General features: G+C 42.6%; 1 protein-coding gene across 6 annotated transcripts in view; it reads right to left on the bottom strand.

Annotated features, from left to right (window-relative positions):
- The window catches only part of LOC149257211 (uncharacterized), a 571,530-nt gene that overhangs the window by 510,555 nt on the left and 36,340 nt on the right, over window positions 1–24,635 (bottom strand). For all 6 annotated transcript variants that reach the window (XR_016256691.1, XR_016256690.1, XM_089413730.1 and 3 more), the window contains exon 2: window positions 5,220–5,530. Coding sequence is in view for 4 of the 6 variants with exons in the window: in XM_089413730.1 (XP_089269856.1) it covers window positions 5,220–5,530 (311 nt within the window). In the remaining 2 variants the exon portion in view is untranslated. The remainder of the gene's footprint in view (window positions 1–5,219; window positions 5,531–24,635) is intronic.

Raw genomic sequence — 24,635 nt, 5'->3', positions numbered from 1 at the left:
AGATTCTCCCCAAACCATTTCTGGGTTTTGGAGATCTCATGTGCTTTAGCCTCTCCAAACAATTTTCAAGGCTAGAGCACATCCGATGCTACCCCAAATCAACACTCCCTCTTAGCAAGGACTATGCTCTAGTAATACTCCTCACTGAGTATCACCCTTATCATCCGGCATCGATCCCTGTGTTGATGCTGGGCCTGTTGCCCAACATCCTTTGTATTGTTGCCCATGGCCTTGCCACTGCCACTGCTGCATCTGCACTTCAACCCCTCTCATCATGTTGCATCGTGTTGCCCATAGCACTGCCACTGCTACTGCTGCACTGCAACTCAGTTACTAAGAAGTAAGTAACTGATCTCCCAACTCTAACATCCGTCAGTCCTACTACTCCTCTTCGGGGCTCCCGTAGCAAAGGTATAATCCAAGAGGTTGGGTACCTCGAGGATCCTACCCCTCATCGCCTGTAGTCCGTCTGACTACAACTCAATGTCTCCCCACCTTTCTCTCAAGGTGCATGACCACTCATGGCACAGTCATCATCTGTCTCCACTTCTTTCTCCGCCCTTGCTGGCGCAGCCTTGGTCTCAAAAGCCTCTCCCTTGCTCTTCTTCCTCGGACACTGGCTCGCATAGTGACCTAGTTCCCCACAGTGGCAGCATTTGACCTTGGAGAGGTCCTTCTTCTTTTGTTTCTCCTGCTTTCCCTCAGATACTAGGGAAAGATCCCTCCTATTCCTCCTTGAGTCTGACACCCTTGTCGTTGCTTCCCGCCTTGGTTAGCCTTCTGATCTCTTCTTGACGAAGAGTTTCCCATAGTTCCTCCCAATCTGGAAGGGTCGACCTGCCCAGTATGCTTTGGACAAATACCTCCCAATCCTCTGAGACTGCGTTCAATGCAGTCCTCACCATCATCTCCTCATCCGGCGTGGCCCCTATGGAAGTCAATTGATCCTAGATCTCCTTCAATCGACCAAGGAAGGTGTCTATCTGTTCTCCCTTCTGCATCTAGTATGACCGCAGCTGATTTTCCAGTAGCATCTTCCTCTGCACGGAAGTATGCTGATACAATTTCATCAGGGCCTCCCACATCGCATTTGTCGTGTCCTTTTCAGCAATATGTGGTACTACATGGTCCTTGACCCCGTCAAGGATGATGCTCTTGGCCCTCGCCATTGCCTCTTGGTACTTTTTGTTCTCATCCAGTCAACTAGGATCGCTATCGTGTTCAAGGCGAAGTGCTTGAGACGATTCCTGTCTAGAACGGACAAGATCCTGGCCTTCCAGACTATGAAGTTTGAGGCTCCGTCCAGTTTGTCCTGATCTCTTACCTCGTTCACTGCCATTTCGCTGCTCCTCTTTCGAGTCTCTCTACTTCCCTCCTGGAAGTTCTCAGTGTGACTCCCTCTGAGCCTCGATTTCCCTCCTGGAAACCCCTCTGCCAATGTCGAGATGCCCCCACTCCAATCGTTAGTGCAGTTGCACCACTGATCCAGATTTCTTGAGCCTCGATTTCCCTCCTGGAAACCCCTCTGCCAATGTCGAGATGCCCCCACTCCGATCATTAGTGCAGTTGCACCACTGATCCAGATTTCTTGGCTAGAAATCCTCGGCAGCAACTCCCTCCTCCTTGGTCTTGCCCTATTAGGTATTGTTCTGACCACAGTACCCCACCAGCTTCACTCCACAACTTACCCACAGCCTCCTATGCCCCAGCAAACTGAAGGTTAGAGCCTCTAGGCTCTGCGCAATCCCGGCACCAGCAAAATTCACACCTCCTAGCCATGGGCATCACAATCCTTCTTCATTGAGAAAGATGATTGGGGACTACATAGGTTAGGTCTGCTCCTCTCTGCCACTGCGTTGATCCTCTTCTTGGCTCGAACTGATGATGCAGGCACTGCGTCACCCCTTCCTTGTTGCTTTTCCGCTAGGAACAGCTTCTGTCACTCGAGACAGTTGTTTCTGTTGCTGTTGCTCTGCTCGGCTGATGCCCTCAGTTATCTTGTGATCTACAACCACGCTCTGATACCATGTTGGAATTTCTAAGTCTAACTGTTAGAAATCCTTCCTGTACTTTCTGATTTATTTCTTCCTACTTGTTCTATTAATTAACAAGTTATTTACCATGTAAACACTGAAAATAAATACAAGTACAGTCTCAACACATACAGATCATCAACTGAAGGAAAAACAAGCACACAAGTGACACCGTTATTTTTGGACTATTGTCCCCGGAAAAACCCAATGCGGGAAAACTGATGCAGCTATTTGAGGGTTTTATTATTAAGTAGTTTCAGAATACAATCTGGGTGCCAGAAATGGCTCACCCAACAAAGAATGCCCTCGACAGTAGTACTTCTTAGTCGAAGACAGATATCAGCCCCAATCTGCCCCACGAAATCTCTCAGCGTCAACCTCTAAGGTTTGCATCAGCCTCTCTGGCCCAGCGTCTGCCCAGCATCAACCTCTTTGGCCCAATGTCAGCCTCTCAGGGCTCTGCGTCAACCTCTGGAGGCTCTGCGTCTCCCATGTTGGCCCTCCTCAGGCTCTGCGCAGCTCCTGGCTGCTTCTGCGTGGCCTCTAGCTGGCTCTGCGTCAACCCTCTCCCGGCTTCTGCACTAATGCTCCCGGTACTATCTCTGCCTCTCTGCTACTGCATTCACTGCCCCTCAACTGCAACTCTGATCACTCCTTCGATTTCCTCAGCAAGCCCTGCCCCAGAAAATCGAATTCTTGATCAACTCAGTGTGTTCTCCAAGTGACCCTCAAGCTTCCTCTTATACTTTTCTCGTTGACAATTCAACGGCCGAGATTAAGTCTCTAATCAACAGCTAAGATTAGATCTGGCTTGATCCATGACTTTTGGACCATTCTAACTCAGTTTTATATTAATTCACATTAATATTTTATTTTCCCTAAGTTTAGACTTAGGGACTCCATTAAAAATATTGGAGATCTCATGTGATTTAGCCTCTCCACCAATTTTCAAGGCTCGAGCACATCCGATGCTACCCCAAATCAACATAGTGATCTTGTTTCATTAGCACATTGTTTTAATTGATATTGTTCCTAATATAGCTCTCCAAGTACTTTGTTTATGCTCTTGTATTGAACATCATAAGCATCTAATCCCAAGTAATTTAAATTGAAGTACTTAAGAGGCCATTTGATAATCTCATTTAAGGCAATCACGCATAACTTGCATTTCATCCTAAGATTAGTTGTGCATTAATTAATTTACCTCCAAGCATAAGACTGGTTGAAAGAAGATAAGACCACCTTTCTCACCCAGCTTGCGAAGTTTAGACCTTCACTTGTGGTTAACACGGTGACATTGCAGTGGTTACGGCCATAGTCCCTGCAGCGTCAGAGGCATTAGAGTGGTTAGAACCCCAAGGTAGTTATCGTTAATAAAGTCATAGCCTTCTTCCCCTAGTTTTTTCTCCACAACCTACATTTGAGACTAGCTTCAAAACAGTTGAGAGAGAGGATTCATTTAGAATAGGCATTTAATCTAAAATTAACCAAAAGTTTGCATTTCACTTAGTTCTAGGTGTCACATCTCATATAGGATAGTTTTCATCCTAGAAGCAACTGTTCATCCGGTAACTTGAAAATTAATCTATATTGTGCAAGTAAATTGACTCCTAAGGCATTAGTCTTTAATTGATAATTCCGATAAATCGAATCAAATTGTGCTAAATAATTAAACTTTCCCAGTTATCTTCAACCAAGTTGCTAGGCCATTTCGTTGTGTCTCCCGAACTCATCATTTCATCCATAGGGACTACCCCCCTTAGCCTGTTGTAGGGAGACAGCGTAAACAAAGAGGGCTGGGATCAGAGTGATAGCCCCTACCCTGAGCGTTGTCGCTTTCACGTGTACAATTTGAGAGACAACAGGCCCCGAGCATGTGGGGGTACTCATGCTGAGGGGCCAGGAGAAAGTCCCGCAATTCATCGATGATATATCTGTACTTAGTTTCTGTGGCTCCTCATTTAAAGTTTTGCTGTCTTGGAATGTTAGAGGAACCTTACGCATAGTGGAAATTCTGGTTTCATACAGTTCATTGTGTTCTCTGGTTATGTGGTCTCCCTACCATGATAGCGAATCCATTCAGGCAAGAAAGCCTTTAGTTTGGAAAAGATTGCTGGTTTTGTCGCACAGATTGGCATCAATGGAGGGCATTCTGATCAGGCTGAAAGCATTACAAGAAAATGTTCAAACCTTGTACATTAAATGCAATCAGTTGGCAAACACAGCCATGACCTCGTTGGAAGTTTTGGCAGAGCAAAAGAAGCACTCATAGTGCAGCGACGATGAGCTATGCAGTCTGCATCAACAAATGGAAGAGATTCGGGGCATTATTAGCAATATGTCTCTCCAGATGTCCCCCATAGCAAGCATAGAAAGTCATGAGAGTGGGCCATCTCTAGATCTGAATGCGCCCACTCTGGAAGAAGACAAGAAGGTGGACAATGCTAAGGTCCCTTGGTAATCTGTTCCATGATAATGTATTGTAAGTTTGCTTGATTTTGTCGGTCTTTAGGAAAGTTTTCACTTCCAATGACCCAGTTTTTGTAAGACAAGATTGTCGCCAGTTAGGCATTATCCATGAGAGGAATGAGGAGTCTATAGACCTATCCAGCCTCAGTACGAGGCAGTACAGGCCGCATCCCAGGCGCAGAATTTTGTTTATAATATAAATTCTCATTACTGTTTAGAAAAGAACATTAATTCTTTTTAAGGAGGTGGCACTATCATTGAAACTATTTTCATTTGGAATAATATAGCATACTTATCATGCTTCATTTGGAGCAAAAAAATATAGTGCTCAGAAAAGAACAGAGTTCCCCAGTTGATTGCAATTAATTGGCGTATATGCGCTTTTTATTGATAACACATCCATTTCAGACTCCCAATGGAGAATTATTCACAATTAAAGGCAATGGATCAAAATAGATTCTAAACAAAGTTATGTATAAGGCAACGTTAAGTTCACCAGAAAAAAACATCAATGTCTTAAAGGAGGTGACGCTAATATTGAGACTTGTCATTTGGAATAATAAAGCATACTTATCATGCTTCATTTAGAATAATATAACATACTTATCATGCTTCATTTGGAGCAAAATTGAAAGAATAAGTGGTTCGAAAATAATGGAGAATGCAATTAGTTAACATAAGCTAATGCTAAGAGCTAAAGCAAATAGAATAGCAAACCTCTTTAGGATATCCCAAGTTGTAAACAAGCTTCTTAACTGTGCCATTATATGCCAAAGTTTCAAAAGTTTCTGGTCTATATTGTGCAAGTGTGTAGTCCATGTCAAACCCAATTGCTACAATGCTCTTCATATTAAGAGATCTGTTGCAAAAGATTTTCTTTCTCGTATCAATATTCCTATCTGAATCACGTGATATCCAAAGAGGGAACTTTCGACCATAAAGGTTAGCAGTTTGATGGTGCTCAAATAATGTATCACTGATGTGGATAGGCTCCTCCATTGTATTGGCTCCTTCATTCAACATGGAACCTGATAGATGAACATAATGAAATGTTACCATAACATACTGAAAGAGAATATCTTAACAAATAACGTAGGAAAGTTAGCAAATAAGGGATAACTTAATAAATTTGAATTTTTGTAATTGGAACAACTTGAGGTATTAAAGGGCTTAGCATCCAAATTGTTTGGTTGCATTATAAGTCACTTTCAATAATATTGGGAGAGATCTCGTGAACAAGTATATATGTTGTCCATGAAGACAATTAGAATTATATGCCAATATGTCATATAAAGAACTAAAAATGTTGCATACAAGAAACAAAATTACATAATATGGAACCTTGAATCAATTCATCAAGTATCTGCATCACATCTGCCTATAAATTGAATGTGTCGAAGTGCTCAGCATTCAAGTTGTTGGTTGCAGCTGAAGTCAATTTCAATTACACGGAAAATATTCTTGTACCTAAGTATATAAAATCCCATCAATTCAAATATAATGAATGTAGAAATATACAGCCCTAGGTGACTGTTGTCCTTATGGTCTCAATTAAACAAATAAATTGTTGAATTTAATTAATGTGGAAAATGATTTCAGACTATATCATCAATTACACAATAGCTAGAGAAGTAAATGGCCGAAGCATAAAACAGTTTCACACGCACACAATAATTTCTACTTCAAATCAGCTTATCATCCTATTACTGTTTAAACTCTCTCCTAAGGAAAAACTCCTAATCCAAAAGGAGAGCCTAGGAGCAACTATAGACAAGCCACCCGCTGTCACCTTAGTAGCCTTGCCTCTCGCTTTAAGGCTAAGAAAAGGTTTCCTAACCTAAGGGGGGATTCCTTAAGCTCACATCTAGCTAGAATCGTTATGTAGAAATGAGAATTTCCTAACTCAACTTGACTAAGAATATATTCTCTACCAAATCACTTCACCAGGTATGTGCAAATTATTTAGAGTTTAAACAAGATCAAATGATCCGAAATTGCAACAAGTGTGCCTGTGTTCTCTTATTATGTTTGAAAATCAAATACCAAGTGATATTGCTCAACATTCATTCAAATAATGAGCTCAGATTTTGAAGATCATTCACAATCGAAGGTATGAGTGCTGTTATGATCAAATATTGATAAATACTCCACTGAGAGTTAAGATTTTGAGTGCTTATCGTTTAGATTAGGGAGCACTTCTCAGCAGTGCCTTGTGGAAATGCTTTTTCTCTAGCTGTCCACAAGCCACAAGTCAAAGTTTGTGGGTTGAATTATCAATTATCAGCAACCATGAAATGCCATCAAGATGCATCCAATTAGTCACTACATCTTAATCATCAAGGATTTGTTGTCATCATTAGAAGATCATATTCAGAGAGTTGTGTTCTTGCAATAATAGACCAGAGAAATGCCAAGCAAACTGATATCACTAAAGGACAATGAGAACAGCAATCCAACCTAAATAAATAGTGAATAATATGATCAGCGTTCAAGGAATGTTATCTCTGTGTTTTTAGATCAGATTGAAACCATAAAATAATGAACAGATGCAAGTGGACAGAGTCAGCAATTTTGCCACATAAACAATGATCATCTAAAGGTAATAAGATATTAGAGTTTATACCATTGTGAATTGGAACAGATTTCACTATTTTAGAGCACTTCAAATGGTGACGATATTACAAATGTCAACATCAATTATCCAAATACTTCAAGCACTATGTAAACTGTGAACCGGTGGTGAGTAGTTAAGAAAATACACCAGCATTAAAGATTTGTTCCTCCACAAAAACATGCCAGTATACCATATCAATAGTGCTCAAAAATTTTAGGGAAAATGCCATCCAATGTGGATCGAATCATGTCAGTTGGCGTATTGTTCAATCACAAGAAATGAATGTTTAGGATGTGAAATTCAGTTGTTTACAATGTTCAGAAATGACCATCATTCAAGATATGTTTAACATCATAGCATGGTATCACAGGATTCTCAAGGCAAAATTCATGTGAAAATAAGCTGATAGACAGAAAATATACCGATCTTTCAGAGAATTATACATCGTCAATTATGGGTAGATTATCACCATCCACAAGTTTATTAAGTGTGACCATAACTAGAGAGCAAGAATTCAGAATTTATAGCCCATGAGGATGTAGGAAAGCATGCACCTCAACTACCCTTTTAATAATTCACAAATAAAACCAAATCACTCACAAAAAACTCTCAGACAGTGATTCAGCAGGCCTAAGCAAATTTGGTGGGTGACGTTAGGCTCAGGAAGCAGGACATCCAGATGAAATCTACATCAATCCACAATATTAATATGTGAAAAGTGTGTTCAACGTGAAAACATCTCTAGGATTGCGAGAATAAACTATATGACCTTGATTTTTTTCTATTCCTTAAACTTAGATGTTGCAGTCCTTAAAGAAACAGAACAGTCACTTAAACCAATCAATTGTTAACATCCATTAAAAGGTCATTCAAGCATTATAGGGTCTGTTTGATTCTTAATGGTGTTTGGATGGAAGATGTTGCTGAAAAGTATGAGTTAGAACATGAACATCCATTCAGAAATAAATTAAACCCTTATGCAAGAAAATTCAGATCACAGAGAACTTAAATAGTTAGAGCGTCCCAGCTTGTGAGGCATCAATTCGGTTAAAGGGATGCTTAGGATGTGTTTTAAGTGTTCAAATGTTTCCCAGTGTTTGTGTATCAAGACCGATTACTCTGCAGCACTTCAAACCTTAGTGACAGAAAGGGTTCCTACATGAAACGTTACATGAACCAACGAAAAAAAAAAAGTATTTATGCCACTATTTAATGAGCCCAGATCTAAGAGAAAAGACAAGAGATCAACCATAGAGAGCAAGAAAATGCAGGCCATTCCAGTCAAAAGCTTAGATCATTATACATAGTGTAGTGTCACCTTGCCTCAACACATTGCTGCCATAAATTTCTATAAAAATGAGCTCAATGAGGAACAAGACCAGTATTCACCATATTTTTTCCAAACTTGAATAACAGTAACTCACTTGAAATGACAGCAGACTATGCATCCTGGACTTAGCTTATTTGATAGAGGGTAGATCCGGAAATGAGTAAAAAAAAAACGAGATCTACCCTAGCCTGTGCCAAATTTAATTGGTTTGTCATGAAAGGACTAGTTAGCAACGTTATAAATCAAAGTTTTATAAGATATAACAGTTTAAATAAACTGAGATCCGGCAACCTAGTCAGATAAAATGGAGCAATGAAACCATTAAATTGCTCAATAAAGAGTGAAAACAAATTTAAAATTTAGTGAGAGTAAGGAAACAAGGACCAGTGCTATTCTGTTGGGTGGCATATTTAACCAATACTCCTCAAGGATTTGGATTCTGCAGAGAATCTTGAAACTCTAGGGCCTAGGCAACCCTAGTGTGTACCCAACAAGGTCCCTCAAAAGACCTTAGATGCTTCCAAAATCTTGATGGTGGTAGGAGTGTGTTGCCAGATCCTTAAGTGGCAAAGACTAGCCTCTACACCATGCCGAAGTAAGAGTTGGAAGGCAAATCCAGCATTGCCAACTCAATACATCTAAATGTAAAACACTAAGGACTATGAAGAAATCTTTATTCATGAAGCTCCTCCACTTGTAGCAGTTTGCTCCTCCTGTGGCTCCTTGCTAGCTTTATCAACCAACTTTCACCTATTATAAATAGTCTCCTGCTAGTTCCCTCAAAAAACAACCTTCAAGAAAATATTAAACCAATACCAAGAATACAAATAAATAAAAATAATTTGTATTCTCCAAACTGTAAGTCACCATGAGCACAAGAAATCATGGGACAAAACCATAGGCAAATTCTCAAGTATTTACAACAAATTTGCACAAGAAAAGGGTGGCCTCATAAAATAATAAAAATAGTGACTAGGATTCTACATGTGTGATCAAACAATGCTCTAGTTGAGGTGTAACCCCCCTCAAAGTGTGCTAACATCACATGATTTGGTCAACATAATGATGGGAAAATGGAGTACCCTAATAAAACATCATGAAGTAAGAATCCAAGTCATCACAATAAAGAATAATTGACCAAACCTAGGTGCACCCAAGGCTGCTTGGAAGCAGGAGCAGAAGCGGGAAGCAGGAGTGGGAGCAGGGAGCAACAATTTTCGGAACTTCCAAGTCAGGACCGATTTTGGTAGTGTTTTTTATATTTGTATATTTTTATATATTGTGATGCATATATGTCAACAAAAGCATGTAGAATGATGAATTAGTTATAAAAAGCATAAAAACATGGATTAAACCATATAACATCAATCATCTAGTAGTTATAATTTTCATCAACCACAGGTCCACAAGTTACAACATCTCGATTCTCATCATGTTGGGTGTGGAGCCTGATTATCTTCCTAATTCAAAGGTCTTGTTTCCCCCACGTTCGGATCCTCGTCCGTAACAGGGGTGTGGGGGGTCTTGCCCGCCCACTACTATTGTAGGGGGGATCCAGAGGGGGCATTGCCCCTAAAAGGAAATTTTTGAGAAAACTGACATGTAAAATATTATAATTTTGTAGTCAATCTGGACCATTCATTAGACGAAAGATCTAATGCTAGAAGTTATGTTAATTTAGGGTTTTTTGCCCTAGAAGGAAACCCTCAATTTGTATGAGGGACTTGTATTGCAACTACGTATTATTCTGTATCTATTCCTATCTTTTGTTAGCACTTAATCACAAGTTTTGACTCATAAAATGTTATAATATAATCTTGTAGAGATGTTTTCTTACACAAGTATATGAACTAGTGAGGTACAAGATGTCAAACACGGGAGTGCGGTAACGGACAGAGGCGATGGAACTAGGGTTTCGGAACTGTGGGAACTAACTGCAGGCGGGAGGCCTGCAGAGCCGAGATGTTGAGAGGGAGGTGGTACAGGAAGAGACCATATGACGTCAATAGGCTCGAGGTCGTCAGGGACGGGAGGACAGAGGCGGACAAGTGGAAGGCGACAAGCGTGAATGGTATTCGGTGTAGGAATCACCATAAGCCCATGAACTAAGGCAGAGAATGGAAATCGGCGGAACGGAGTTTAGGGTTAATCAGAGATGCATTGTCGTCCTCTACCCACAGCACGCGCCTGAAGTTGGAGCAGAGAGGGTCGTTTTCCTCGCTAAGCAGTTAACAAGGAACAGGAAGGCAGAAGATGGTCAAACAGAGCGATGTTGTTGATCTGGACCCCGAACCTGGGGACATACTGTCGATCTGGGGTCTGGAGGTAACGGACCAAAATATAGAGAGGTATATTCGTCCAGCTAGACGTTCAGGGAGGAAGAAAGGAGGTTCGGAAGCGGGTTGGAAGCAGAGCAAAACCCTAGGACTCTTGGAGGAAAGTTTAGGGTTGTCGTGCCTGGAAAGCTGGGAAGGGCAGCAGCTGCAAGAGAGGTCGTCCTTGTCGGAGCACGGAGCAGCGGATAGCGAAGGTTTTCAAGTAAGTCATGACCCCTCTCATCCTCTAAGTCATTTTTACTCAGGCGGGTTAGAGGATATTGTAATTAGCTGTGGGTTTAAAAGCCAAGAAGGCTGGAGCACCTTCCAGGCGGTGGGGTTAGGGCCCAGAAAAGAGGAAATCGGGCTGAGACTGTCACATACCCATGCAGACAGAAGCCCTCACACAAATGGACGTAATAAGGCCCTACAACAAAACCCATTTACAGGGGCGGGGATTGCTAGCTTGCTAGAGATAGCAGAGGGCTCACCAGAGGCCTGGAAGGCGGTTGGAGAAAGTCTGGAGGACGGGAAGAGAGGAGGAACTAGGTTGATAGAGGTCGGGAAAGGAATTCCAAGCGAAAGGGAAGGGCAATTGGTTGACAAGGTACAAATTTCAAGAGAGGAAGAGTTAAACCAAGAAGGCGAAGTGATTTTCTAAGGACTCAACATATTCAAGAAAAAGGGGCGAGCTGGAACGTGTTGGAATTTCTAAGTCTAACCCGTTAGAAACCCTTCATGCACTTTCTGATTTATTCCTACCTACTTGTTATGTTAATTAACAAGTTATTTACCAAGTAAACACTGGAAATAAATACAATTACATGCTCAACAAATTACAGATCATCAACTGAAGGAAACAGAAACAAGCACACAAGTGACACCATTGTTTTTGGACTAATGTCCCCGGAAAAAACCAATGCGGGAAAACCGGTGCAGCTATCTGAGGGTTTGATTTATTAAGCAATTTCAGAATACAATCTGGGTGCCAAATCCGGCTCACCCAACAGAGAAAAATCTCGACAGTAGTACCTCTCTACTCGGAAGCAGATATTCCGACTAAAATCCCAGATAAACACTCCGGCAGTTCCACAGCTTCAATCTGCCCCACGAAACCTCAGCGTCAGCCTCTAGGGACTGTGTCAGCCTCTCTATGGCCCAGCGTCACTCTGGCTTGGCCTCTGTCAGCCTCTAGAGGCACTGCATCAGCCCCCTAGCCCTCTGCGTCACCCACGCTGGCCCTCTGAGGCACTAGGCAGCTCATGGTTGCCTCTACGTGACCTCTGGCTACCTCTGCATGAACCCTTGGCTGCTTCTGCGTCCCTCTCTCCGGCTACTGCACTGATCCTCCCGGTGCTATCTCTGCCTCTCTACTTTTGTATTCACTGCCCCTCAGCTGCAACTCTGATCACTCTCTCAACTTTCTCAGCAAACCCAGCCCCAAAAAGTCGAAATCTTGATCTCTTGGTGTGTTCTCCAAGTGACCCTCAAGCCTCCTCTTATACTTTTCTCGTTGACAAATCAACGACCGAGATTAAGTCCCTAATCAATGGCTAAGATTAGATCTGGCTTGATCCATGACTTTTGGACCATTCTAACACAGTTTTATATTAATTCACATTAATATTTTATTTTCCCTAAGTTTAGACTTAGGGACTCCATTAAAAATATTAATTATTTTAATATCTCCCAAACTGTTTAGAATCTGCCCAAACCCTTTCTGGGTATTGGAGATCTCATGTGCCTTAGCCTCTCCACCAATTTTCGTGGCTAGAGCACATCCGATGCTACCCCAAATCAACACTCCCTCTTAGTGAGGACTGTGCTCTAGCAATACTCCTCATTGAGCATCACCCTGATCATCCGGCATCGGTCCCTGTGCTGATGCTAGGCCTGCTGCCCATCATCTGCACTGTTGCATCCTGTATTGCTACCCATGGCCTTGCCACTGCCACTGCTGCATCCGTACTGCAACTCCCTCTACATCCGTGCTGCTGCCCATGGCCCTGCCACTACCACTGTTGCATCTGCACTGCAACCCCTCTCATCATGCTACATCGTGCTGCCCATAGCACTACCATTGCTAATTGCTGCACTGCAACCCAGTTACTGAGAAGTAATTGATCTCCCAACTCTGACATCTCTGTCAGGCTAGAGACACCCTCGATGTTGAAACTCCCTCTGTCGCTAACAAGTGCTCCCTCTATGACCTCTGCGCTGCTGCAACAACTCCATGCATCACACACCGTTGCACACCTCTCTGTGCCATCCTGCACTGGTGCAACACTCCCGTGCTTCTCGCATTGCTGCTTTACGATGTCCTGGGAATCTTGCACTGTAGCTCCCTCTGTCGCTCCATCCGCATCCATCTCTACTGACATCCGCCAGTACCACTACTCCTCTTCAGGGCTCCCATAGCCAGGTATAATCCGAGAGGTTGGGTACCTCGAGGATCTTGCCCCTCATCATCTGTAGTCCGTCTGACTATAGCTCGATGTCTCCCCACTTCCGCTCAAGTGGTGTGTGCACTCATGGCACAGTCATCCTCTGTCTCCACTTCCTTCTCTGCCCTTGTTAGCACTGCCTTGGTCTCGGAGGCCTCTCCCTTACTCTTCTTCCTTGGACACTTAATCGCATAATGACCCAGCTCCCCACAATGGCAGCATTTGACCTTGGAGAGGTCCTTCTTTCGTTTCTCCTGCTTTCCCTCATATGCTAGGGCGGCACCCTCCTCCTCCTCCTTCTTGATTCCGATCCCCTTGCCGCTGCTTCCTGCCTTGCTCGGCCTTTTGATCTCTTCTTGGCGAAGAGCAGCCCACATTTCCTCCCAATCTGGAAGGATCGCCCTACCCAATATGCTCTAGACAAACACCTCCCAATCTTCTCAAACTGCATTCAGGGTTGTTCTCACCATCAATTCTGGATCCGGCGTTGCCCCTATGGAAGTCAATTGATCCTTGATCTCTTTCAATCTTCCGAAGAAGGGGTCGATTTGTTCTCCCTTCTGCATCTGGTATGATCACAGCTGATTTTCTAGTAACATCCTTCTCTGCATAAAAGTATGCTGGTACAATTTCTTTAGGGCCTCCCACATCTCATTTGTCGTTTCCTTTTCGGCAATATGTGGTACTACATGGTCCTTGACCCCGTCAAAGATGATGCCCTTGGCCTTGCCATTGCCTCCTCGTACTTGTCATTATCAGCTGGATCAATTGGGATAGCTATCGTCTTCAAGGCGAAGTGGTTGACACGATTCCTGTCTAGAACGGATAGGATTCTAGCCTTCCAGACTACGAAGTTTGAGGCTCCGTCCAGACTGTCCTGGTCTCTTACCCCGTTCACCGCCATCTCGCTGTTGCTCTACTTCCTTCCTGGAAGTTCTCGGTGTTACTCCCTCTGAGCCTCAATTTCCCTCCTGGAAACCCTTCTGCCAATGTCAAGATGCCCCCACTCTGATCCTTAGTGTCGTTGCACCACTGATCCAGATTTCTTAGCTAGAAACCCTCGGTAGCAACTCCCTCCTCCTTGGTCTTGCCCTGTTAGGAATTGTTCTGACTACATTACCACACCAGCTCCCCTCTGCAACTTACCCACAGCCTCCTAAACCCCAGCAAACTGAAGGTTACAGCTCCTAGGCTCTGCGCAATACCGACACCAGCAATTCAGCTTCCTCAACCAACTGCGTCAGCCCCCCTGGCCTCTGTGTGAGCCTGTCTTTGCCTCCATTGGCCTCTGTGCTGCCTCTTCCTGGCTCAATCTTGATGATGCAGGCAATGCGTCACCCCTTCCTTGCTGCTACTATGCTAGGAACAGCTTTTGTCACTAAAGACAGTTGTTTTCTGTTGTTGCTGCTCCATTCGGCTAATGTCCTCAGTTCTCCTATGATCTGCAACCACCCTCTGATACCATGTTGGAATTTCTAAATCTAACCCATTAGAAACCCTTCATGCACTTTCTGATTTATTCCTACCTACTCGGTCTATTAATTAACAAATTATTTACCAAGTAAATACTGGAAATAAATACAAGTACATGCTCAACAAATTACAAATCATCAACTGAAGGAAACAGAAACAAGCACACAAGTGACACCGTTGTTTTTGGACTAATGTCCCCGAAAAAACCTAATGCAGGAAAACTGGTGCAGCTATCTGAGGGTTTGATTTATTAAGAAGTTTCAGAATACAATCTGGGTGCCAAATCCGATTCACCCAACAAAGAAAAATCTCGGCAGTAGTACCTCTCTACTCGGAAGCAGATATTCCGGCTGAAATCCCGAATAAACACTCTGGTAGTTCCACAGCTTCAATCTGCCCCACGAAACCCCAGCGTCAGCCTCTAGGGAATGCGTCAGCCTCTCTATGGCCCAGCGTTAGCCCAGCGTCACTCTGGCTTGGCCTGCGTCAGCCTCTGGAGGCACTGCATCAGCCCTCTAGCCCTCTGCATCACCCACGTTGGCCCTCTAAGGCACTGCGCAGCTCCTGGCTGCCTCTGCGTGAACCCTTGGCTGCTTCTGCGTCCCTCTCTCCGGCTACTGCGTTGATCCTCCCGGTGCTATCTCTGCCTCTCTACTTCTGTATTCACTGCCCCTCAGCTACAACTCTGATCACTCTCTCAACTTTCTCAGCAAACCCAGCCCCAGAAAGTCGAAATCTTGATCTCTTGGTGTGTTCTCCAAGTGACCCTCAAGCCTCCTCTTATACTTTTCTCGTTGACAAATCAACGGCCAAGATTAAATCCCTAATCAATGGCTAAGATTAGATCTGACTTGATCCATGACTTTTGGACCATTCTAACACAGTTTTATATTAATTCACATTAATATTTTATTTTCCCTAAGTTTAGACTTAGGGACTCCATTAAAAATATTAATTATTTTAATATCTCCCAAATTGTTTAGAATCTGCCCAAACCCTTTCTAGGTATTGGAGATCTCATGTGCCTTAGCCTCTCCATTAATTTTCGTGGCTAAAGCACATCCAATGCTACCCCAAATCAACAGAACGCTACCGGAAGCAACAACCAATGTGGAAGCAAACACACAGAACAAGGAGGAAGGGTTTCGCCAGCGGCAGGCGGGGGAGAAGAGGAAAAAACATAAAATAATTAAGAAAAGTGAAACTGTAGCAAATTTGGTCCTGGGAATGGATGTTCAAATAGACGAGGCCATGGAGGTTGCAAAACTAACCCTGGTAGGAAGGGCTAGAGGTAAGAAATACTCCGCAAACTATATTCAAGAATGGACCTCAAAAAATTGGCAGGAAGCACCGGACACAGCTTTTGTGGTCACAACACTGGCGAAAGGATGGTTCATGGTCAAGTTTGGGAAGAGAGAATCAGTGGAATGGGTCATGGCGAGGAATTGGTGTTTCGAGAGGCACCCAATCTTTTTTAAGAAATGGAACCCCATGTTTGATGCACAGAGGGAAAGGGTGGACGAGTTACCTGTATGGGTACGCATGCCTGGACTACCACTGTTTCTCTGGGTCGAAGCAGATATGACTTTTCTACAAACAAGAGATCAGGGGATGGCCCAAATATTGGTATGCTTAAACCCTCGTACAGGCTTGGCAGAGGAAATTAATCTACAATACAAGGAATTCAAGTATGCCCAAATTTTAGATTACGAACACCTGCCGTTTAGATGTCACAGGTGTCACAAATATGGACATCTGGCAAAAGAATGCCCGTTGGGGTTCAGGGAAAGAAGAAAGCAAAGGAAGGCAGAGGGAGGGAAAACAGCAGAGGAGGAGACCAAGGAAGGAAAGTCGAATAAGGGCTCGAAGGACAATCAGATGGATATAGATAAGCCTCAGGAGGATTCAGTGGAGAATATGGAAGTGCAGGAAGAAGGTCATCCAGCAATTCAGCCAATTCAGCAACAGAAGGAGACAAGGCCGGAACCAGAACCAGTAGCAGTGGAGGCCAGGAGCCATACTCATCCAAAAGAGGGTACGGTTCCGGTTTCTACCCCTCCTCATTTTACTCTTGCTCTTTCTTTGATTATTTCAGAATCAGTGCCTAGTCCCTCCAGGCCTCAGAATATTGTAATTCCCATTTCAAACATAGCAAATGAACAACTGGAGAGTATTATTACATCAATCCCTGATCTAGATTTGAACCGAAAGACTGGGAAGGGTGAGGAAGGCTCGAACCTTGTAGATACCCTTGTTGTAAAACCCTCTTACAACCTCAGACCCCGAGAGAAAAAGCCTCCTCCTTGGGAGGCAGTGGGTGGAATAGAAATGCAGAATCCACAAGAAGGGGACCGGAAGGCTAGAGGGAGGAAATCAAACTTGTCTAAGGCTCAGTTGAGAGCCAAACTGGACATAGCGAATGGAAAGCAAATGTCCATCTCCGAGGTGCTTAGAGCAGCAAAAACCCCTCCTGAGGTAATCCAATGATTATTCTATCCCTGAATTGTAGGGGTTTAGCCAGTAATCCTAAAAAACTGGCTCTAAAGGAGGTAATTCGCAATTACAATCCGGACATTCTTCTACTTCAAGAAACGTTCGAGGACCTGAAGTTTTAAAAACTCTGTCTAAATTAATGCCTGGATGGTACATCCAGGCATTGGATGCCAAAGGTCGTTTGGGGGGGCTGGCATTGGGAGTAAAAGAAGGGAAATTAAGAGTTTTGAACACTTGGGGGCTGGACCAGGCGATTGGAATAGAAGTTTACTCCTCAGAGCTCTGCACTAACCTGCTGATTCTCAATATTTATGGGCCCTGTCAAGACAGAGTCCAATTTTGGAATAATCTCTGCTCAAAGTCTTTTATGGAAAACCTAAATCTGATTCTCAATATTTATGGGCCCTGTCAAGACAGAGTCCAATTTTGGAATAATCTCTGCTCAAAGTCTTTTATGGAAAACCTGAATCTGGTGATTGGGGGCGACTTAAACTTCTCCCTGGGCACTGTTGAAACCTGGGGCCCCTCTGCTCGAGCAGACCCGCTCTCAGACTTTTTCTCAAAAATCATTAGAGAAAATAAGCTGCTAGACATTAATCTGTTGAAACCAAGACCAACCTGGAGAAATAGGAGAATAGGGGAAGATCGGGTGGCCAAAAGACTGGATCGTTTTCTCATGAGAGAGGAGGTAGCGGCAAAGATCCTAGTGTTCCATCAGTGGGTAGGGGAGGGAGGTGATTTTGATCATCTGCCCGTCTTGTTAGAACTAAATAGGCCCCCCAAAAAGCCGACAGCTCCCTTCAAATTCAATCCAGCTTGGCTAATGGAGGATTCATATAACACCCTATTTAAAGAAACCTGGAGACCTGTGAGGTTTAGCGAGAATGGGGACAAAGCTTACCACTTTATGGAGAACCTAAAACGCCTTAAGAAGGCCACGATGGAATGGTCTAGAGTCAAGAAAATGAAAGAAGATGAAATCCTTATCCGAATAGGGATGGAGCTCGATGAGCTCAAAGGCCCAGAAGCTGATGGATACGAGACACCGGAAAAAAGGGATAGGATCAAGCTATTGGAAACCCAAAGGAGCAAAATCCTTTTAGCAAGAGAAGAATAGTGGCGCTTGAAAAGTAGGGCCATCTGGTTAAGGGCAGGGGATGAAAACACTAAATTCTTCCAAAATTATGCAAAAGGAAGGAAAAATTCAAACACCATTTGGTCTCTAAAATCAGAGGAGGGAAGGCAGGCAGAATCATTTGAGGATTTATCATCAATGGGAATAAGACATTTCAAAAACCTCTTTACAACACCTACAGAAGTGTCGCTAGCTGAAGTGATCCAGACAGCTCAGGCTTTCCCTCGCTATGTGGATGAGGAGGATTCTGTTGAGCTCATGGGGGAAGTCACAAGAGGGGAGGTCGAAGGAATCATAAAATCAATGTCGAAGGACAAGAGTCCAGGACCAGATGGTTGGACAGTGGAGTTGTTTCAACACTTCTTTGAGACTATAGGCAGTGAATTGACTGAAGTGGTTGAAGAGTCCAGAAGATATGCCCCTTTTAATGCCACTTTTATAGCCCTTATTCCCAAAAAGGAAGACCTAGCCTCTTTCGAGGATTTTAGACCGATCTCGTTATGCAACTGTATCTACAAAATTATAGCAAAGGTGATTGCTGTCAGATTGAAGCCTCTACTATCCAGGCATATTTCAAAAGAACAATTTGGATTCTTGGATGGGAGACAGATTCATGAGGCGATAGGAGTGGCTCAGGAAACTATTCATAGCATAAAATTAAAAAAAAAAAAGCAAAGTAGTAGTGAAAATTGACCTATCTAAAGCTTATGACAGAATCAGTTGGATGTACCTTCGTATGCTTCTAACCCACCTGGGGTTTCAAGTGGACTTCATAAATTGGGTCATGGGGTGTTTGATCAATGTGAGTTTTGTGGTGCTAATCAACGGAGCAGCATCCCCCTTCTTCCAAGGCCAAAGAGGGCTGAGACAGGGATGCCCCTTATCTCCCCTCCTTTTCCTCCTGGCAGCAGAAGGTCTTAGTCAGTTGCTATTAGAAGCCAAAAGAAAAGGAGATATTCAAGGAGTTGAAGTGGCAGTCAACTTATACATAACTCATTTACTGTTTGTGGACGACATACTTCTCTTCAGCAATGGAAGAAGGAGCGAAACAAAGGAGTTAAAAAGGCTACTGGAACTCTTTCTCAAGGCGACGGGCATGCTAGTTAATAAGGAGAAATCCCATCTACTTCTGGAAGGATTCACTAGAATGGAAGCAATGAATATAGCAGAAGACCTGCCCTTTGAAGATCGGAAGTTAGAGGATAGTTTCAAGTACCTGGGATTCTTCCTAAAGCCACACTCATACAAGAAACAAGATTGGTTCTGGCTGGTAGCAAAAATAGAATCTAGGATCAATCATTGGAGTTTCAAATGGCTGTCCGGAGCAAGAAGATTGACACTCATTAAATCAGTCATATTGGCCATAACAGTGTACTAGGCGGCACAAGCATCAGTTTCGAAAGGAATTCTGGAAAGAATCAGACGAGTATGAAGCCGGTTCCTCTAGGCAAGTTCGAAGGAGGAATCGGTGTTGCCTTGGGTGGCATGGGATAAGGTGGCAAGACCAAAGGAGTGGGGAGGATGGGGAATAAAAGAGTTATCTGCATTTGGACCATCTCTAGCAGCCAAGCTAGGATGGAGGTTAATAAAGATGGAGAACCTGTGGACAATAGTAGTCAAACGGAAGTACATCGATCCCATTCCTCTGGACGATTGGATCAGGAAGCCAAATAAGAAGAAAGGGAATGCTTCAGTGGTGTGGAAAGCCACCATAGATGCCTTCAATATCATAGAACAAGGCCTTTCCTGGCAAATAGGAAATGGAGAACAAGTCAGGATAGGGAAGGATCCATGGGTGGGGTGCAACGAAGGATTTGCACTATCCCCGGGTCTTATAAACCAATTAGGCTCTAGAGGCATTCAGCACATAAGCCAGATTGGAAAGAACGGTCACTCCACGATATGGGGACAAGCCTGGTTGACCAGGACTGACCTAAATCTCAATCAACAATGGAGGGAGGAGTGGCACAACTTCACCAAGGAACTGACCAGGTCTAATGTCAGGATAAGAGACAGACCAGATCAGCTCGTATGGGCACATGCCCCCACGGGCTCCTATTCTCCAAAACAAGGCTATAAATTTCTCATGTCAAGAAAGGGATGGGGGAATCAGGAATGGTGGGTTAGCCTCATCTGGAAGCTCAAATGCCCAGCCAAAGCTCGAATGTTCTTCTGGTGCATACTCAAAAATAAAGTGCCAACTTGGGACATATTACAAAGGAGATACAAGTCGGGCCCAGGGAGGTGTGCTTTATGTAAAAATGATGTAGAAACAATTCACCATCTCTTCCTAAAATGCCCGTTCACAAAGGAGGTATGGATGGAATCAGGGAGACTGATTCAGATCAGGATGACTTGGGAAGGGGATTCACTAGCTGAAGTATGGAATAAATGGTGGAAGGACCATCCTGAAGGAAATTTGAGGAATTTACCCCTAATCATAGCCTGGGGAGTCTGGTTGGCTCGCAACAACATTATTTTTAAAGACCAGAACCCCTCGGCTAGGCACATTGCTGTAGGATGTATTGCAATTTACGCAAGTATACCTGAGCCAATTCGGGAAGTAAACCCAAGACCTGTAAGAGAGGAACAAATAAGGGATGGAATTCCATGGGCTTATTTTGATGGGGCATCCGATCAAAATAACAAATGTGGGGCAGGATTGGTGATCCACTTAAATGCACATAGAAGCCTCAAAGCCTCGGTTGGATTGGGGAATGGAACCAATAATTATGCAGAACTTTTTGCCTTAAAACTACTCCTTTGTTGGCTTACCCACCTGGGCATACATTCGGTTCAGATCTTCGGGGATTTGATGAATATCATTAAATGGTTCAATGGCGTGAGCAGATGCCAAAACTACATTTTATCTCCGTTATTAGAAGAAGCAAAATATTTAAAATCTTTTTTTAATGATTTTTCTCTATGTCATATATACAGGGAATGTAATAGCACAGCAGACCAGCTTTCTAAAGCGGGTCTACAACAAGATATGGACAGTTGGAGGATAGAGGAAGCAGACTGGGATGAGATCTGTGTGTTGAATCAGCCACCATTTTGACAAGCTTGCCACACAGACTTGGTTTCGGCATATGATACTTTCTTCTGTCAGTTATTTTATTTCTTGTTATCAGCAATCTAGATTAAAAGCAGCAAACACTATTTTTTCTTATGTAAAATTGTTACTAGTAAACATCAACATCGACTTGGTTTAAACTGTTAGCTGAACTCATTCCTGTTTGGGCTGTTTTCCTCAATGAGGAGGCCCGGGAATGGCTCAGGACATATCTTTTGGTGCTATTTTTATCAGTTATCAGTGTTTGCTTATGCTCTTTTTGGAGTACAGTTACTGGAAGCTGATCAATATCCTATTTGGGTTGTTTTCCTCATTGAGGAGGCCCGGGATAAAATTTTCAGCGATCTTGATTTAGCAAAAATGAGATGGTAGAGTTAGAAGATACTCAAACTTACCATTTCAGAACAACTCTATGATTTGAACAAAGTCATACAATTAACTGAATGCTTAAATGCATATACTATGTAACTTTTTATTATCTTAATAAAAAGTTCGATTTTTTCTCCGGTTCAAAAAAAAAAAATATATATATATATATATATATAAATATGAACTAGTGCAGGTTGTTTTACAATGGGGGCATGTAAAATTTGTTGTTCCACCCCTTTTCCTTCTCATTAGCTTTGTCGCATACTTTTACAAGGGTGTTGAACAATAGAGCGAAAAAAAATTGCAAAGAAAAGAAAATAAATATGCTTCCAACTCTTCTAAATGTAAGGCCCCATCCTCCAAATTATCCTCCTCTGAGTTATTGTCCCAAGTGATATATGCTCTATAAATCGAGCCCACTCACAATAATGTTTCAACAATTGTTAAATTTTCTTGAAACTCTGCAACTACTAAGATGAATTTACTGAAAAATCAAGGCAACTGAAAACTAAAACCAAGTTTAACTTTCACCAAGATACACAGTTTCTTAACATTCAACATGTTGCGGAAAATAGTTGAGATAAAAACACATGCACACAAAAACTTGACACCAGTGCTCTACCCAGGAAACCCAAATGGGAAAACCTGCATTCATTGTTGTGGGCTTTTATTAATTGTTCATTGAGCAAATAGATCTTTTACAAATTCAATATGTTGCTACTGCAGCAAGCCAATAGCCTCTGAGGAGGCTCTCACTAATCTTAGCTCCACAATTGCTCTCGGCATGCTCCTTGATCATTGCTCTTGGCCTTGAAAATATGCTCTCGGCCCTGCCTCTTGATCTCAGCGTGCACATAAATGTTTCCTGCTGAAAACTAGTCTTGGGCCTTGGCTTCCTCTTCAAACTTTGATCTTTGCTCCTCAATCAATGCACTCTATCAACAACAACGAATTATCCAACATTGTGCCTTCATCCTTCTCTACCTTAGTAGATCTTTAATGCATGCAAGGAGGCCAAGTTTGAATGGTTGTTCACACAAGTGCAACGAGTTCCTTTTGCCAGTTAACTAGAGCAAGTCTCAGTTACACTTGGACTAGCTCTCAGTTAACTGGCTCGAGTTGCTCCTTGATTTCCTCTAGTTGTGAACCGAGTTAACTGAGGACTTAACTTGTCCTCTCTTCACTTGTCTCTGAAGTATTAACTCATCCTAACTAAACTTGTCTCTGTAGTCTTAACTTGTCCTAATTGGACTTGTCTCTGCTACCTCATCCTGTAGTCTAACTGAAGAAGACTCCAACGAACTGAAGCTCCAATACTACGTATGCAATCTACTAATGACCACTCCAGTGAACTAGAAGTCAATTCATCACAATTGAAGTCTAACTTATGAATTCACATTCATGCTAGAGAAAGACAATTTGAAGTCTTAACTAGCATGAGGCACAAGCTAGAAGACCTTTCTTCGCTACATTTTCAACATCTCAAGTTGTAGTGTACATAAACCAAGCTTTCTACCCCAAGGCGGCGTGGGAGCGCCCCCTCCTCAAATCTGTTGTTAAAGCACACTCTAAGCGGGAGCACATCAAGAGCGACCCCAAGAATGCGCTCCCTAAAAAAATTTACACTCCCTGCCAATTCGGGAGCAATAGAGGGAGCGATCGGGGAGTGATCGCTCTCGTATCACTCCCCTTCGTTGGAAATAATACTGAGAGGGGGGGGGGGGGGGCGTGAATCAGTATTATCAAGTCAATTATTTCTTTTTCAAATTCAGATCATATATGCTACTTCAGTTAGGGAAAACCGCGTACATATGCAACTACGTATAAGGAAACCCGCGTATACCATGCAAACTTATAAATTTACTTTATCTTACAGATGTTGATCATTAATCTGTGTATCAAAATCAAACAAACAGTAACCAGAAACAGTGAAACAGAGCAGAAGACAATCACACACAAGTGTAAAAATTTCTGTTTTCCCACCCCGGTTTTCAGTTTCACCTTATTTCTCCCATGTAGTTAAATGCCCATTCCCATAACCATACATTTAACAGACTGAAAAAAATAAATATGGCTGAAAACACAAATTCTGGAAATTTTTCAGAATGCTGGAAATTGCAGAAATAAAAATCAGCAATTAAAAACAGCCATTAAAACACATTAAAACACTGATATTTTTGGTCAACTTGACCCTAGAAAAACCCCCTACAACTCTTGGGGAAAACCAGTTTGAGAGCTCTTCTTTATTTCTGAAAATTGTCTTTTTACAGTGAGAATTATTCAGCAAAAAATCAGCAAGCAAATTTACAACTTATCTCCTTTCCCGTGCCTCACAGCAATCTGGAAATTACAGCAAACAGGACAGCAATAAATGCTGTACGACCTCCGTTTTGTGTGCAGAAAAATCAGCAAACTGCTCCTCGATTTTTGTGCAAAAATCTGTCTTTCACTATGTGCTGAATCAGCTGTACAAATCTGCTCAACTGCTGCCTTGGAATGTGTGCCAAGCTGCTGTCTCCTTCTCCTCCCTGCTCAGAAATCTCTCTTGCTCTCTTGCTCTCCTTCTCCCAATCTGCTCATGAAAGAATGAATGACCTTTTCCTCCTTTTCCTCCTTTAATATAACTCCAAGTGACTTTTGGGTGATCCAAGTGACTTTTGGGTGATCTCTAAATCCAATGGCTGAAATAGATTTAGATCAATGGTTGAGATTAAATGCTCATTTAAATCTCACTTTCTATTTTTTAATTCACCCCACTTTAATAAAGACCCACTTAGTCATTTATTTCCAAAGTCACTTTTCCTTTCTAATTTTTCATTGACTTTATAAAAGTCACTTTAAAATTAGACTTAATAACTTTATCACTTAAAGTCACTTTTAAATT

Source organism: Pinus tabuliformis, chromosome 6 (assembly GCF_031772625.1).
Source record: "Pinus tabuliformis cultivar Carrire ecotype Pingquan chromosome 6, CPIR1, whole genome shotgun sequence".
NCBI classification, from domain to species: Eukaryota; Viridiplantae; Streptophyta; class Pinopsida; order Pinales; family Pinaceae; genus Pinus; species Pinus tabuliformis.
This window is presented reverse-complemented; position numbering and strand designations above follow the sequence as displayed.